General features: G+C 39.7%; 1 protein-coding gene across 1 annotated transcript in view; it reads right to left on the bottom strand.

Annotated features, from left to right (window-relative positions):
• SH3D19 (SH3 domain containing 19) overlaps positions 1-16,029 on the bottom strand; it is a gene marked incomplete at its 3' end in the record, with an annotated part of 26,468 nt that extends 10,439 nt beyond the window's left edge. The window contains exons 1-3 of the mRNA XM_010141501.1: positions 15,342-16,029; positions 3,252-3,359; positions 2-35 (exon numbers count right to left, since the gene is read on the bottom strand). Of these exons, the coding sequence (XP_010139803.1) occupies positions 2-35; positions 3,252-3,359; positions 15,342-16,029 (830 nt within the window). The remainder of the gene's footprint in view (position 1; positions 36-3,251; positions 3,360-15,341) is intronic.
• Between the last annotated feature and the right edge of the window lie 1,462 nt (positions 16,030-17,491).

The following is a 17,491-nucleotide window of genomic DNA, read 5'->3' on the forward strand; positions in this document are numbered from 1 at the left end:
AAGTGGTGGAGGGCTATGTGGGGTTTCATTTAAAGCTGTAAAAAAATTTCCCAAATGAAAGTCTAATTAATAGCTTCTTTAGATGGACCAACAACAGCTAAGGGAATTCCCCTCGGTTTGTGGCATTTTTGTGTGAACACGACTTCCTTCCTCAAAGCCGGAGCAGCCAATGGGTAGGACTACTTAAAAAGTAGTGAAGAGAAAAGGGAAATGAAGGTTACATTGCAGCTCTGAGGAGTACTTCCCATCCTGAATAACAGGTCTTCAATTTACTCTCAGGACATCAGTAAGTTAATCTAGGGTTTCAGCTGCAAGACTTGTTGATATAATATTAGACGAGGAGAAGAGTTTCTACCCCTGGGAATGTCAGACTCATTACTGGATACCCTGAAACACCATCACCATCTCCCAGTCACATTTCTAAACCGGCTCACTTTTTTCAGCTGTCAGCTCCTGGAATATCCTTCAGGCTAGAAAACAGCTGAGGGTTATTTCAAGTAACCCTGAAAGATCAGGAGACTTGGAGGGAAGAATCTTCAGGAAGGTAAAGGCAAGAAAAGAAACCATTGCCACAGAAAGAAAAGAGAGATGGAAGCTAGCTGGTAGTCTTTAAGGAGCTAAGCAAATTTAGGACATGGAAAAGAAAACAGTATAGTTCTTGCTAGGGAAGAGTGATGATGTCCTCAGTCTCAATAAAGAACACAAACCCCTATTAGTTATATATTAGTTTTCAACGTCTCCACCATTGAAATTTGGGAAGCACTTGGACAGGTTTTGCCAGCATATTTATCAATCATTTTGTCTTCATATATCAGAAACTTGCCATCTATTTTACAATGCATTTGTATACCAAGAAAATTCATTTCATACAAAGAATTTCAGATGCTTAAGCTCTTCAGACTTACAGCCAGCCTTGGAGTTATGTAAAAATATGTGTAGGCAGCCTGGACATTTATACACTGATGACAAAAAAGAGAAATGAAAACTCTCAGTTGCTCATTTCATGAAAAGTGTGTTCAACAATGAAACAACAGATATGAAGGAGAAATATTGTTTATTTTTAACACCTCAGTTGCATTACTGGATCATCACTCTTCTAGTATGACGGATGAAAAGTAAAAACAATACCTAATAGTAACTGCAAGAGAAATCCTTTCATCATACCTTACTGATATATAAAATGTATGAGAGATTTATTTATTCAGATTACTTCAAATTTTGATACATACACAGATGGCCTAATTTCCCCACCTTTACTCTCTGTAAGACCAAAATTAGAGGAAAAAAAGGAAGAAAAAAACAAAAAAAAACCCCCTAAGAACTAGAAGGCAGGTGTCTTCAGTGATTTCTAAGTGTAGTAACTGAAGTGGAAGTTTAATGCTTCCTTTTTAATCACATCCTGACAAAAATGCTAATGCTATACGAGTATTTTATTGGAATTAAATTTTTTTAGCATTTCTCTCTGTCCTCTTTTTGGTAGTGCTAGGTGGAGGTTTTTTTGGTCTGTTGGGCATTTTGGTTTTGGTTTGTGCTGTTTCCCGACAGAATTAATCTCCCTCCATACCCACAATGGTGAAAGACCCCTTGTATTTAGATTATGTGGCACTCCTCTTACAAGGGAAATCCTACTATATTTACCTTTGGCCAGTTTTATTTTTCTCATTTTTTAACTTTTAAGCTTGCAGTAGTTCTTATCTGACAAAAGGCTACTCTGCTTTCTTGGAACCTGCTTTTGTTCCCCCACACCTCATGAATCTTCCAGCCATAAAGCAATCCTTCACACCCCACCACAACCGTATCCAAGTACACAATGACTGGCACTCTCCCGTAGAAAGTTCAGTTACCACTAGAGAGCAGCAAGGGACCAGTTAGCTGCAAGTTCAAAAGAATCCAGATCAGAAGGGGAAGGAAAAAAAAAAAAAAAAAAAAAAAAAAAAAAAAAAAAAAAAAAAAAAAAAAAAAAAAAAAGTTGGGTTTTGTTTTTTAAATAGCAGTTACAGTTTCTTTTGTAGAGAATTGTCTTGAGTCCTTTCCAGAGGTTCATAAACATGTTCTTCCAAATGAAAAAACCCTTTTTATTTATGATCAGCTATTAACAGAAAGATGTTTCCTCATAGCTTTATCTTCAGTCTTCTTCGCATTTTTAATCGTTTCTACTGCATTTCTCATATATGCAGAGGAAAAGAAAATTTACTGTTTTAGCACTAGGGTGGGAGGGAGAGCAGAACTTGGGAAATAACAAAAGAAAGTCTGAGGAGAAAAATGACCAGACATTTAATTGCTACAAGTTGGCTCTACACCTACTCAGTGTAATAAAACATGATTTTGAAACACAAGTTTTAAGGGCTGTCTTGTGACATTTTTCCCTAAGTTTTGATGATAAAACACAAGGCTAAACAGAAGCAAGCAGGTATTCCAGCATACAAAGATCAACATAACGAACTTGTGGCTCTCTGATAAATTTCTACTCTGAGACACTGTCAGTATCATTTGTAGAGCTGTAAAGGATTAGAGGTGGAAGATATTAGAGATATGGAAACTGTCAGAAAACTATAGTCAGGATCACTATACAAAATTGGGCTCATAAGATTTTTGCATCCAAGTTCTCACAAGTTTTTTTATTCTCTCAACTCTTACCAAAACACTATTACTTCGATGGTCACAGATTAAAATCTAACAAGGGGCAAGGGAACTTTTTGATGCAAGCTGTGAAAACTATGCTTACATCCTAACTAAGCTGTGTTTGAAGCAAAGTTTAATACAATAACGTTGTTCCTTTGACGAGTGTGGGCCCTGCTCCCAGGAAGCATTAAAAGCATTAAAGTACCCTCAGCCGACATCAGAACAGAAGTAAATTGGACCAAAGGTACAGCTCAGCAATATGGTTTAGCTGACAAAACAAGCTTGCTTCTCCTGAAAGGGTCCAGCTCTTCCCTTCCTGCCTTTCGATTCTCTACCATTTCACCTCAGGTAAGCATTAACTCCATAAGGTTGAGGGAAATTAAACTTAGCACAAGGGAGGGAGCCAGCTGAGGTAGCTGGAAGGCAGGAATAGGGGAACATGACTCCCAGCTATTTCTCCCTCCCACCACAGCCCTTAGGTTGGCTCCTCTGTCTTGTCATACTGTACTACAGGATTCCTTTGGCAGCTATTATAGCTAGTAAACAGCGCCTCAATTAGTAAATAGTAAGTCCCTGTTAAAAAGATTTTATGACAGAGATTTGTCAGACAGTTTGGGAGAAGAACTTACATTTCCCAGGTTTAGCTGGGATTCGGATCACAGTGGGTTTGCGGGCTAAAACTGGTTGAGCTGTCTGTTCCTTTGCAGGCTCACTTTTGGTGAGGAACTGAAACGGATCTAAAAGGAAAACAAAAAACCCCAACATATTTATTTGTTGAACACAAATCTCACTGGGTATTGCCTTCGCTATTAAGGACATTTATATTTCACACCCAAGAAAGTAACACAAAAATATATAAATCACATTGATGTAAATATTTTACTCAGCTCTTTGTAAATAGCATGTCTTTTCCATACATCTGCATTCACAGTTGTCTTAACATAAACATTCTCCAGATACCTTCTGGGATAATATAAACCACTGAACAAGAGGAACTGCATTGCTTGGTAATAGGGACCTGAAATCAGGATGGCTTTAAGGAAATGTTTTCTAAGCAGTTGCTCTAATATGCAGAAATAGATGTGAACACATATGCTAAAAAAGTTTCGATCAACAAAATCTTGCCAAAGCTAAACAATCAACACTGCAGCAGATAAAATACCTACAGAAACACAAAGTATTTAAACATTACAGATCACAAAATATCTTTGCCGTAGAACAACTAATTCCCTGGATGATTCTGCAACATTTTGTTGATTATAATTCTGGTGTCACGGAGGAGACTGGCTCAGACCAAGGACCGTACCTGAGCTCTGCCCCCGCCTGTATACCTCGTTCCTCTACAAGCCAGTCCAATCATTCCATCAGTGAGACAGGACCAATGTTTTCTATGCTTCGTAAACTAAAGCACTGGTCTCTTATTAATAGGCATGGGAACATATGCACATGCAGAAGGCAGCTGTAAAAATACTTGCACATAAATAAAATCCAAATCAATAGGTTCTTTCTCGAGTACACATTCATATCAAAGAGCGATGCTTCATTTATACTTCTCTGTTGTTAACAGCTGCTACCTTTTTCTCTGACATAACCAAAAAGTGTGGTAAAATGGCAACACTAAACGGTATTGTAAATGCGTAAAGTACAAATGGAAGAAGCACTCCAGAGAAAAAATTCTCCATGATGCATACTCATAGCCCCAACAAACGAGTTTGGTCTCCTCTGGTGGCCTTTATAGGTGTGGAGCTCAATGTGATGTTATTTAACGTGTATCAGGGCATCTCTTTAAATTCTTCAGGACTTTTTACAAAAAACATAGTGTTTCCGAAAACTACCACCACACTTTCTGACAAAGTTGTAAGCCCTGTATTTGATAAAATTTTATCTTCGATACTTATAAAAAACAACTTAAAAAACTGTAACATGAAGTCATAATTTCTTACAGATAACTTTGGGTAGTATAAACACAATGCAGTTCATCAAGATTCTAGAAATCTGTGGCTGGGAATATACATAAGATTTAAGAAAAAACAGAAATATGGTATTTATGAACTACCTCGTTAAAAACATTATAGCATGTTAATTTAAAAAGCCTTGGCATTTTCAGAGAGAGGGGAAAGTAGTACATAAAGCTCTGTATTTTTCTTTTTTTAACCAAAAGTAAGCCCAAAGTAATTTCAGAGAGAGAAAGCACTGTGTAATATCGAGCTGCTGAATTAGTGTAATGGACTGCCCTCCTGCATGCACACGACTTGGCAGTCACAGCTCCCACAGCCCCTGCTGCCTCCCCTCCCTGCCGGGTGCCTCTGCCTGCAGCCAGCAGGCCCCTCTGCCCACGCCCCCGGCTCGCCCCAGCTGCCGCTACCAACGCGCTCTTGTAGCAGCAGGAACCGCACACCGCAGGGCCCGTGCACGCTCAGCTCTGCTCAAGAGGTCCACCTCCCACTACGCCTTACTTAGGGTTCTCTTCCTAGGTACAGGTGTGCCATGGGGGTTTGTGTCACGCTCTCTCTCTCATAGTCAAGACCTCTACCTGCCTACAGGGTCCCCAGAAATCTGCCTGCATGTCTTTATGTCACATTTTAATCATGAATCAAAGCACATAAATTCCTTCTGACAGGCTACTTGTACCATGGCTTTCGAGCATACACTTCAGGTAGAAAGGATCGTGACAGGTCAATGATTTGTCTCCAGCTAAAGGTATACAGGCTATAGTCAAAAATACTCTCTATTACCATCTAGACAGAAGTGGTTCCATCACACTGTGCCCGAAGACACTGGCGCATCCAGAAACTAGGCACAGGCAACCCACAATGTTTTAGAAGGTAAGGGTAAAACTAACATCTGTTTAACTTATGGATTATGGCTAGTCAGTAAAAAGTTCAAGTCTCTTCAATGAAAGCTGCATCAGAGCAAGGGTTTTTCTAGAGGACTTGAAAACACAGACCACAACAGGTGTGGCAAGCATTCTGGCAGTAAGGTCATTAAAAGAAACAAAAATCCCACTCTCAGAGAAAACCTGCACTTAGGATGTTCTTTTATTTCTTCATACCTATGTCTGCTAGCTACAAGGCTAACATTTCAATTGCATTAAAGAAAATTCATCTAGTCTGAACTCTTACGCTGGTGTTCAGAGTGAGTTTAGTGCAGCTGAAAAAAGAAGACCGAAAGTGGGCTTTCTTCTCTTTCAGTTGTCTGGCAACTCTACAACAGATCAGAGGAGTGACCCTGGTGAGGCAGCAGGGCAGCAAGACCTCAAAGTTGGGAAGTTGGAGATACAGGGTGAGCAGGGGAAAGGTGAGCAGGGCTAAGTCACGGGCTCCTTGACACAGCAGAACCACAGGGAAGGCACTGGCACGTGGTGGACCTCTCAAGGTAAGGTTCTGCAGAGGTTAAGAAAGTTCTAGGTGAAAACGAGGAAACAATTTTCCGAAGCTTCCAACTTGTAAAAATATAGACATCATGGGAACAAGAGCAATGCTCTAAACACTCCAAATAATCACAGATCTGTAAATTTATGGGGGATTCAAAATTGTACAGAATTACTGCTTGCCAGCTGTTAATCATTGCTATGCATAGAAATGGTTTTCTCAACCATTCAACAGTTGGCAGAGGTCTCTAAATCAATAAATCTGACAAGCAATTTTTAAGTCTGAGAAAAGTAATTTCTAAGGCTGAGAAAACCATTCGATGAACTTTAGTTTTCCATTCATTATCTTATGTTCAATTATACTGTGTCACCTCATGATTAGTTTAAAACTCATTACCTTGTTTATGTTATTCCATTCCCCAGTGCTGGGTTTGCAGCAGAAATTGGCTGAGTAAACGACTGTGCTGCTCTGTGCAATGGGACTGACAACATATCAAATTTTTATGTTGTTTAACAACAATTCGGCATCATTTGAGCATAATTCATGGAGGTGTGAAAACAGAATTTTTAATATACTCATTTAAAGCTTCTCAGCTCAAGGAAATTAATCTGCAAGGCATTTTTCATAACACATACCAACAGATTTATATCAATTACTTTTTTTTATTAAACTTTTACAATGATGCTTAAAGCCTGTGTCTTCCTTAGTCTCACTTTTCTACAGCTTCTGTTTCAAAGGCTTATGTGATAACATATATTACTGTGCTTGTTCACAGGAAAGACAAACAAAAGCTGTGTATTCAAACACACCATATATAATCTTATCAGTTGAGAAGTGACAGCTTTTTTCCCCTCAATCTCATTTACCATCCTCGTTCAAAATGAAAAATTAGGAGCTTACAGAACAAACACTAGGTTTTGCTCATGTGAGCGGGTCAGATGGGTATCTTTCTGAAATATATATTGGTAGTTCTTTAAGTAAGTGGTAGTAAGATGGTAACAGATGCCTCAGCAGCAATAAGGAGACTCTCCAAACAAATCAGATGTGGAAAGCTAAAAGCACAGGACAGTAACATCTGCTGAGAGGGCGCTCAGTCCTCAGAACACATAAGAATAATGTAGCATGAAAGATGTTGATGCTGATGTTACAACACTTGTCACTATGGAAGTATGCAACCGTGGCTACTTTCAAGGTTTAATTAGAAAAATGAGATCAGCTGGTAAGGTCAAGGCTCACACATTCTCCTCACAGAGAACAGTGTTGTTATCGGGCTCTTCCAGGGACAGAGAACAGAGCCAAACCTCATCAACAAGTTGTTTTACTAAAACCTAGCCCCATGAAACTACTCCAGTGTTTGTGGAAGCATACCTAACCCATACTGAGGGGAAGATTTTCTACAACAAGCCCCTCCTAGTAATATAGCTGGAGATTCAACAGAAACCTGACAGATAAAATCCCAAAGAGGAATGGGGTCCATGCTCAAGAAACTGTGAAATGCCATGGAGTTAACAGTTCACTGTTCATAGAGGTGGTATTTCTGACTCAGGGAGAATAATAGAGACTATACCACCTTTCTCAATTTATGCAATTTGCACCTCCCTCTGCATGGAAAATTGCCATAATCTGGTCAGCACCATATCTTTTAATAGAGTGGGAAATTAAAAACCCAAAACCAACCAACCAAACCAAAACAAGAGACAGAATGCAATGCAGGCAATGCAGCCTCTTTCAGGATGTAATCTGTGCATAACCTAAAAGTCAGCTCAGGTGAAACTCAGCCTTCTCAGTGTTCTCCTAACGCTAAAAGAGTAGACCAGGCTGCTCAAATAAAAGGAATACAGTATTTGGGAGAAGACGTAGTATGGCTTCAGACTTAAAATGGAGCAGAGACAAGCAAATCTGCTATCGTAACATTCTAGGATTTCTTCCTCTCCAGATGACACAGAGGTTTTTCATGACTAGCCCAGTTATTTTGATAGCGTCTATGAACAGATGTGTGGTCCTACTTCATTCAAAGATTTATAGTTCATCAGGCCAAGGAGATTTGCTTTACCTGACACTGCACATTTAGTCAAACAGGTACTTAAGCAGGCTGGCAAAAATCTCTTTTATGTAACAACCTTTACATATAAGGAGCTTTTCCAGTGCCAAAGCATTACTTTTATTTTTGCACCTGCTTATGCTGTTTTATTAAAAGAACACAACACTGGAGCAAGCACACAGTAATTTCAGGAAGTTTTATCTTGAGGATTATTATCTTTCCTCCCAGAAACATTACGACCAGATGCCAAAACAGAAATTTCAACCTTCTTACATGTTAACAAGATTTTTAAAAGAGAGTTGTGCACAGGCTTCAGGACAGGAAGAACTTACCCAGCAACATTTATTGCAACTCAGAGCAAAGAAAATACAGTGAACTGCTCACACAGGTTTGAAGCATTGCTGCCTGTTCACTGCTGACATCTGATGGATCACCACAAAAAGCAAGGCAACTCAAGGACAACGATCACTATTTTTAAGGAACAAATGCAATCCAAAAAATTAATGATGTTTACAGGATACAGGTGGAGTTTGCAGAAGGAGGCTAGACATCAGAAGGACAAAAGTGCACAAAGTCAAAGAATTGTAGTCAAAGAGTAGAGAAGTGATTGTCCCCCTGTACTCAGCACCGGTGAGGCCACACCTTAAACATTGTGTCCAGTTTTGGGTCCCTCACTATAAGAAGGATGTTGAGGTGCTGGAGCATGTCCACAGAAGGGCAGTAAAGCTGGTGAAGGATCTAGAGCACAAGCCTTATGAGGAGCAGCGGAGGGAACTGGGGTTGTTTAGTCTGGAGAAAAGGAGGCTGAGGAGAGACCTCATCACTCTCTACAGCTACCTGAAAGGAGGTTGTAGCGAGGTTTGGGTCGCTCTCTTCTCCCAAGAAACAAGTGATAGGATGAGAGGAAGTGGCCTCAAGTGGTGTCAGGGTAGATTTAGGCTGGATATTAGGAAAAATTGATTTACGGAAAGGGTGGTAAAGCACTGAAACAGGCTGTCCAGGGAGGTGGCGGAGTCCCCATCCCTGGAGGTGTTTAAAAGACAAAGCAGATGTGGTGCTTAGAGACGTGGTTTAGTGGTGATCTGGCAGTGCAGGGTGTATGGTTGGACTGCACCGGTGAGGCCACACCTTAAACATTGTGTCCAGTTTTGGGTCCCTCACTATAAGAAGGATGTTGAGGTGCTGGAGCATGTCCACAGAAGGGCAGTAAAGCTGGTGAAGGATCTAGAGCACAAGCCTTATGAGGAGCAGCGGAGGGAACTGGGGTTGTTTAGTCTGGAGAAAAGGAGGCTGAGGAGAGACCTCATCACTCTCTACAGCTACCTGAAAGGAGGTTGTAGCGAGGTTTGGGTCGCTCTCTTCTCCCAAGAAACAAGTGATAGGATGAGAGGAAGTGGCCTCAAGTGGTGTCAGGGTAGATTTAGGCTGGATATTAGGAAAAATTGATTTACGGAAAGGGTGGTAAAGCACTGAAACAGGCTGTCCAGGGAGGTGGCGGAGTCCCCATCCCTGGAGGTGTTTAAAAGACAAAGCAGATGTGGTGCTTAGAGACGTGGTTTAGTGGTGATCTGGCAGTGCAGGGTGTATGGTTGGACTCAATGATCTTAAAGGTCTCTTCCAACCAAAACAATTCTGTGATTCTGCAATTATGTAGAGTCTGATATTCTCTGGAAAGCCCAGAGGAAAAAAATTGCTGAGAAATGCAATAGATGATCCAACCTAAATGTACTTGTTGAAAATGCAAGCCGTCCTTAACAGAGCAATAAAATATCTCATCCACAGTGTTAGAAAGTTGGAGAGCAGATAAAATAAAATCTACTACTAGAATAGCAAAATGTCTTGGGCTTTTGTAACACTTCATGGCAATACAAGCATTTATGGGGTGGAAAACTAGAGTGCTACATCATACACAGAGACAGGGACCTTTTCCAAGCTTTCAGCACTTCTTTCTCAAGCTGTGGGAATGCCCACACTCACTATCTGTGTCTCTCTAAAAGCACAACTGTTTGATTCATTGCTAGCTTGTCATATTAAGCAAGGTGATAGTAATTACAACACCGTTGGCACAAAAGGACTGTTTTTACCAACATGAGCTATTATACAACAGTTTGGAGGCTATTTCTACATAATTAATCTATTTTGTTAGTTGAAGGAAGGATAGCTCAGATTGCAAAAGCTTTCAGGTCTCCAATCCAACCTCCTGCCCAGAAGAGGTCATCCATGAAGTCATGTTGTTAGAAATTGGTTGCATAACCTGGTCTAACTTCAAAAATTGGATGCTGGTGGGTATTTGGACATACGGGGGGTGACAAAAAAACAACTCCCCAAATTATTCTGGAGATTAAGAAACACAGCCTTGTCCATTCTTGACAGGTGAATGCATGCTTGTTCCTTGGCAAGAGATTCAAGTGCTCCAAACCAGGCAAGCTGAAAATTTTTCCAAAGAAGAGGATTGATGATGGAAAGTAGTAGGGCATACAAACTCTTTTTAAAGAAAATGTAAAGGACAAGAGAATATATAATGTTGTTTAAAATACTTATCTACCATCTTGAAAGAATCTCACATGCTTTCAGCAAAGGAAAAAAATAGTTCCATTTGTAAACACTTCTTTTGAATAAGCGTTTTGTTGTTCTTTGACAATCTTTCCAATCAAAGGATATCTGCCTTTTTAGTGTTATTGTAAAATAAACAGATTTAATCATCAGAGAAGACAGTTATTATTAAGAACATTATTACTTCTATGATACCACTTAACAACATCTATTGACGTGGAACTCAAAAGCAAATTCATTTTCATTTGGCAATCTAAAGGGATCCTCATCTATTATGTAGCTATGATTTAAAAACTTATGTTTCCTGAAATTAGATATAAGGCACTCTCCTCTGGTAACAGTGAAGTCACTTCCAAGCTTCTTAAGTCTCCAGCTTATGTTTACTAAGCAAATATCAGTAGTATTTGAAGAGTTACTGGATGCTTGTTACCACTTCTGCTGGAGATTGCCAGCCTTGCAGCAAAAGCAACAGGGCGCAGAACAGACCCATACCTCCACTACTCCACCCCACAGTTGCATATCTCCAGGTAAATTTGTTTTTCTCAGGAGATTAGCCAAACAGCAGATTAAAATGGATGAGACAGCTCACTCTTTTCTGGTGATGATACTTTCGGCAGTAAGTAAGAAAGGAGACAGGTAATTTTAAAATAACCTCAAGAGTCATCACAAGTAACATGGCAGAACTCGTAAGAAAATCTGCATTACTTTGAAGATAGGTCTGATATAATCTACCAGTGAGAAGTATTTCAATTCTTTTTTTCTTTTCCTTCCTGAGGAAGCAATTAAAAACAAGCAGCTGGGCAATTCTCTCAGCAGCCTTGGAGTTATTCAAGTAGCAGTTTTTCCGAACTGACTACAGTGTCACACAAATTCCACTATTCATTCCACAAGAAGGAACAATAAATATAAATGGATAGCAGCACTGGTTTGTTTGGGTTTTTTTCACCATACAGACAGAAATGAACTGATATACATACTGTGATTAAGTAGATAGATACACAGAACAATTAAGAAATACAGTAGTCGTATTACTGTTATATTGAAATACACTAACATGATGAAGATAAGAGAGCTGTCTCTGACTGGTAAGGTAACGGTCTCTCTGAAGCACTTTTCAAAGCATTTGATTTAAAATTGAGTTCTGGTGTATCAAGCATAGAGCAATTGTTGAATTACATGCTGTTTTAGAAAGAGAGAAGACGAGAGAGAATAACTCCCCACATGAGAAAATGAATGAAAACATTCTAGCAAGATCACTTCCAGATTTTAATTTAAATTTGTGCTTTAAATGCCCTGTTACCTTATCTTCTTTGCCCAAAACATACACTCTCAGAACATTCAGCAAGCAGGCACACTGCATGTTTTAACATAGCAACTAATAAAAGCTGAAGCCATGGAATTTACACTGAGTTCAACTTGCATTAGGATTTAATTTCCGGGCCATTGTAAAAATGGATTAGTGAGAAGAAAGCCCACCTGACAGATTACTGAAATTTTTAACCTTCAGGAGCTGCACAAATCCCTGTCATCAGCTATAAGGGAAATATACAAATACCCCAGATGATCCAAAATATCACAACTGTCATCAAAGCATTAGCACCTCAAGATTTAGACTCCCAAACAGATGCCTTCACATTCAAAATGACTGACTTGAACAGGGGCAATTTCATTAGGATACAAATGGCTTTGAACATCATCTCCAGCCTTTGAGTCCAAAATTATGCACTTAAAACTGGCATCAGTTTTGGCTGCTGATGAAAGGAGCAGTTCTACGGATTTGTCATTCCTGACTTCTTCCTGGCACCTCCCGTGGGCCAGCATCAGAGACATGAGTTGGATACAAGGTTCTGCCACAGTTCAACCCTGAATCTCAGAGCTGTTGAGCCTCCAGAGCTCCCACAGACTTCGGCTGGCAGAGCGGGTCATTAACGTTTGCATAAGGGCAAGTTCACTCCACTAACAGCTGTGCTGTGAAGATGCTGTCAAACACTGATGAAACCCATGGGACTGCCTGAGCTAAACTTGAAAGAAAATAATCCAGCTAGCTTTGGTAGTTAAACTACCAGTTAAACGCTGACAGTTAAACTGGTGAAACTATGAACTGGTTTGTTGCCAACACTGTTGATCTTAGCACATAAAATAATATTCAAATATCTTTAATTACTGTGGAGATTGTAGCCTTCTGTTAGAGGAAGTTGATGTCTTATGTCAGTCAACTAAATTGCTGTGGAGACTCTGAATTTGTTTTGCCTGTCTCACCTTTTCATTCATACGCTCACTTCAACTTCTGCACCCTCCCCATTACCAAATGAATGCTTCACCTTCTTATTTTTGGATCAGGTGTTGGCAGCAGCAGTGATCAATCCATACAGTTCTATTTACACTAGTCCAAGAACCTGATGCACAAAAAACCTGTTTGTTCTGTATCAGAAAAAAAAATACTGAGTTTTGTGAACACTGTAACCTGTGATGTAACACTGCTCTTTGACAATCAGGCTGTTGGTGCTTAGTTTCAAACACCACTGCATAAAAGCCTTCTTCCTTTCCTAGGGTTGCCATAACAACAAGCAGAGCACCTTCACTTTGTTAAGTAACGACAATGACAAATATGTGACAAATGCATAGGTCTGGGGAACTGGGAGCAAGATTAGAGCTTCTCTTCCAGCCTTTACAGAACATTTTACTGTGGATTCATCTTCCATATCCTAAGCTGTTCCTATGGGAACATGAGAAATAGCTAGTGTTAGTGCTCTCTGTTGCCTCATTTTTCAGAAAGCCAGTGTTCTTCTGGTGGATGCTTTGTCAAGATACAGCATACCATTAGTAATCAGGAGTACATAATAAGATCTTGAGCTCACAAATGCCTGAGAAAATCTTGAAGGAATCCTAATTTTACACTGTAATAAAGTTAATCTGCCAGACCTCATTTATTCCATAGGTAAGAAGGGGTTGCAATAAAGAACCCATTTTATTGAATGAATAAAAGCATGGACAGGTGACTCAAGGAGTGAGGAAATTATTAACTGAATAATTCTTCTGTTACCCATGAGAATGGAAAGTATTTTCTTCTTAATTCAATCAGGAATAACACCCCGAACACCAACCGGAAAGATGAAGACTGATGTTCTTACGACTTCATCATGAAAACTGTTTTTTCAGGTGATTCTTGTTTGGGATCACTCAGCCTCTGATTTAACAGAAGAATTAACGTTATTTAATTTTTCCAGGCTGGGTGAAATGCAGTATTTTAGCGTACAAAGCTAGAACATTTTCTTTTTCACGCCTTTTGAAATGTAAGTATTTCCCTTTCTTGCCTACTACTTAGAACATTTTCCCTCTGTTTGTTGCATTTGTTAATCAAAATAAAATGACTGAAACCACAAGTTTTACCCTAAATGCATGGAGAACGAAGATCATCATCCCTTATGCTTCTAACTTTCTTCTAAAACCATCACATGCACATGGCTTTTCCATGACTCCTGTCTCCAGATACAATGATCATGACTCTGTTCCCAGCTATACAACGTCAGTCACACAGTTCCTTGACAGAAGTACGAAACGCCTCTCTAGTCACCCGGTACTCCTGCTCCTTCCAGGCTCAGTACAGCTTCTGCAGTGGTCCTGGAATCTGTCAGCCCAAGAAAAAATGGACTTGTATCCATCTTGAGCTAATCACTTCTTCTGCAGGATCTTCTGTTGCCTTATTTCACTTCTTTCATATGCTCCCCTGAGGTCTGTATGTCTGTACATACCAATTTTAACAGTTTAGGGCTTTAAGAAAATATCTGCCTTAGGGCTTCTATGCCAAAACAGAAGAGAAACAATCACGACCTCATCTAAGAATACAATCCACAAATTGTGAAGAAATTGTATTCATGAACAATCATTAACATCGATTTACTGTGACAACTACACAGTATCTATGCGTCTCAGAAAGCAGAGATGTTTATGATAAATGAGGTTAAAAAAAAGATTAAAAATCATAATTAGCCCCTTAAACAAGCATTTTGCATGACACAGCATCTGTTTTAAAGCAGGATTCTCCCTGGATGAGGCTGGTAAGCTAAATCAGGACATACTTGAATACTAAGAGGGAAAAACCTATTGCTATAAAATTTAATGACAGCCTGACCCCAAGTGCGTAATGGAATCAAATGAGGTTTATCAAAGGGATGTAGTTGTCATAATTAATCTGTCCATATGAAATATTTTCACTTATTAGAAAAAACTGAAGTCGCATAACAGGCATATAGTTGCATGGCAAGACAAGACACAGAGACAGAAAAGGGAAACGAAGTAGGCACTGGTAAGATGGACAGAGTATCCCAGTATGTTTGATCACAAGTTTCCCTAAATGCAACAAACATTGCTGCTTCTCTAGATGACTAGACTTGCACTACAGAGCTTCAGGCACCCAACTAAATTAGTCAGACTAGATGGTGAGAAACAAGATGTCCCAAGTTCCCCAGAGAGAATTGTAATATATTCTGGAGGTGACATCTAGTGTATAATGTCAAGTCTTTTATCATTATTTTAGTAATCACGTAATATATCTAGCAGGCAAGTTATGAGAGAGATATATATCCCTGAAACTTTGTGAGTCTCAAAATCCAAATAATTCCATCGCAATTGTGACATAAGAGAAAACCAAGAATTTCATATAAAACCCATCAAGACAGGTAGGCGTAACTCACACAGGATCCTACACCCGCGAAGAGTAACCACAGTGACAGCTTAAAAAATTTTCTTCTTACCTGCTGCTGCTTCAGAACTGGTGCCATCTTTAACTACATAAGCTGGATTTAGGGGCAAAACGTCATCATCAAAACTGATCAGATCTCCTTCCACATCTAGTTTATTTTGCAAAGCAGGTGCTGCAGAGTGGGCTGCAGGTGACAATTCCCCCAGAGACTTGAAAATGTTTTCTTGGGCAGATACAGAAGCCCGTGGAGGAGCAGCAATTGGTTTTAGTGAGGCCAAAGAAAGGGCAGGATTTTCTGCATAATGTGACTTTTTAGGAATAAGAGGCCTTGGAGCAGGAACAGGAAATTTATTCTGTCCATCTGTATTCTCTGCAACTGATCCACTTCTCGCACTAAGAACATCACTACTACTACTTTTAACAAGGCCAGGTTTTGGCTTCTTTGGCAGTTCAGGTTTGGTTGCAACACTGCTCCCAACTACTTGCGGCTGAGGCTGCGATTCCTTGGAAGGTGTTGATTTGCTTTCTGTCCATGCATCCCAGTCTCCTGAAACTCTGCTTACTCCTGGCTTTGGAGCAACTACTGGCTTCTTTGCAGGAACAGGTCTTGGGGTGAATGAACGAGGGGCAACTTCTGGCTTTTTTGCTAATCCTGAGGTATCATTAGTTCCTTGGGATTCAAAAACTTTAATCCTTGAAACAATACTATTTTGGTTCTTTTCCATACTCATGCTGTCCATCGCCAAGTGATTGTCTAGTAAGCTATCATCTAAGAGAAGTGACTGCTGAACTGGAGGTTGCTGCCTTTTTGTGACAGACTGGTTCAATACTTCTCCATTGTCTATCCTACTTTCAGTATTTTTGACCACAGGTCTGAGATTGCTTCTTGATCTTGGCTTTGGCACAGGACATACCACAGCATTGGGATTTTCTTGACACCTCTGACCTTCGGAAATTTCAAAGTCTGTTACAGGATTCTCATTTTCTAAAGAAGACCTATTCAGGAGAGATGCAGAAGGCCTAGGAGGTTTAAGAGGACTCTGTCCTGCTAACAGAAAAGAAAAGGTTTCGGTTATCTGTTCCAGAACACTTTATTTGTGTTATTTTTTGTCAGCCACCAGGATGGTAAACATGATGGCTTTCATTCAGAACCTACTGCTGCTTGTGAAATTACAGTTCTCTTTCTAAAAAGATGAATTAAAAATACACAAACTCCAGCAAGAAGCTGAAGATTGCCGAAATGCATGGTACCTACACATCGTGAGTTCAAAACTACTTGCTAGCTTGCAGTATGAGGGGCGTGCGAGCAACATCTAGACCAAAGGATAGTACAGCAATTTCCCCAGCTTGGTTTGCAGTCTGAAAATGCAACACTGCTGCTATTCTGATTGGACATCTGAGCTCCTCTTGCCCCAAAACAATTGCCATCATGGCTGAATTGAGCAGAACTTTCAAGACTTAATTATAGTCTGCCTGTAAATGCAATGGTAATTCTTCAGAAGAAAGGAGCTTTAGAGACATTTACAGCAGTGATCACTCACAGAAACTTGTTATTCATATCAAATGCTGTATAAACCAATAATAAAAGAACACCTTCAGAAGACAGAGTAAGATTTTCATCAATGAGAAGTACAAAACAGCCTCACCTGGATAGCCTGCAGATTCCCAGAGTGTAGGCACACTGGTTTTTACATTACTTCCTGGCAAACGGGTGATTAGTTCCTCCGGAAAGTCAGTTTGTGTTGCAGAAGTAGTGGTCTGTCTAGGAGCAGCAGCATTATTGTTATTTGTTGTATTGACTTGCACTTGATTGATTTCTTTTATCACCTGCTCATATGATGGCGGAAGCTAAAATTCAGAGAGATAAATATCAATATATGTCCAGATGTGATCCTTTTTATAAAAAAAAAAGGCATATAAATATAAAAATACTACATTAACATATGCAGAGGAAAAGAACACTGTCATAGTCTTTTATTCGATGTAATGAAAATCTAAGCAAGCAAAGAACTCTTTTCTTTTCTAGCTCTGTGGTTTTTAACTTTGTAAATCAAAGTCACCTCATGTAAATTCACACTCACCTCAGCTGGAATATGCTCATTTCTCCTCCACTGAGCATGAGATGAAGTAGAAGGGAAACCTAATCCATGAGGGGTGACAGGGCTTGCACCTGGAAACCAGGAGGATGGCCGGAGGGGTTCA

Source organism: Buceros rhinoceros, unplaced genomic scaffold, assembly GCF_000710305.1.
Source record: "Buceros rhinoceros silvestris isolate BGI_N320 unplaced genomic scaffold, ASM71030v1 scaffold13868, whole genome shotgun sequence".
In the NCBI taxonomy this organism is placed as follows: domain Eukaryota; kingdom Metazoa; phylum Chordata; class Aves; order Bucerotiformes; family Bucerotidae; genus Buceros; species Buceros rhinoceros.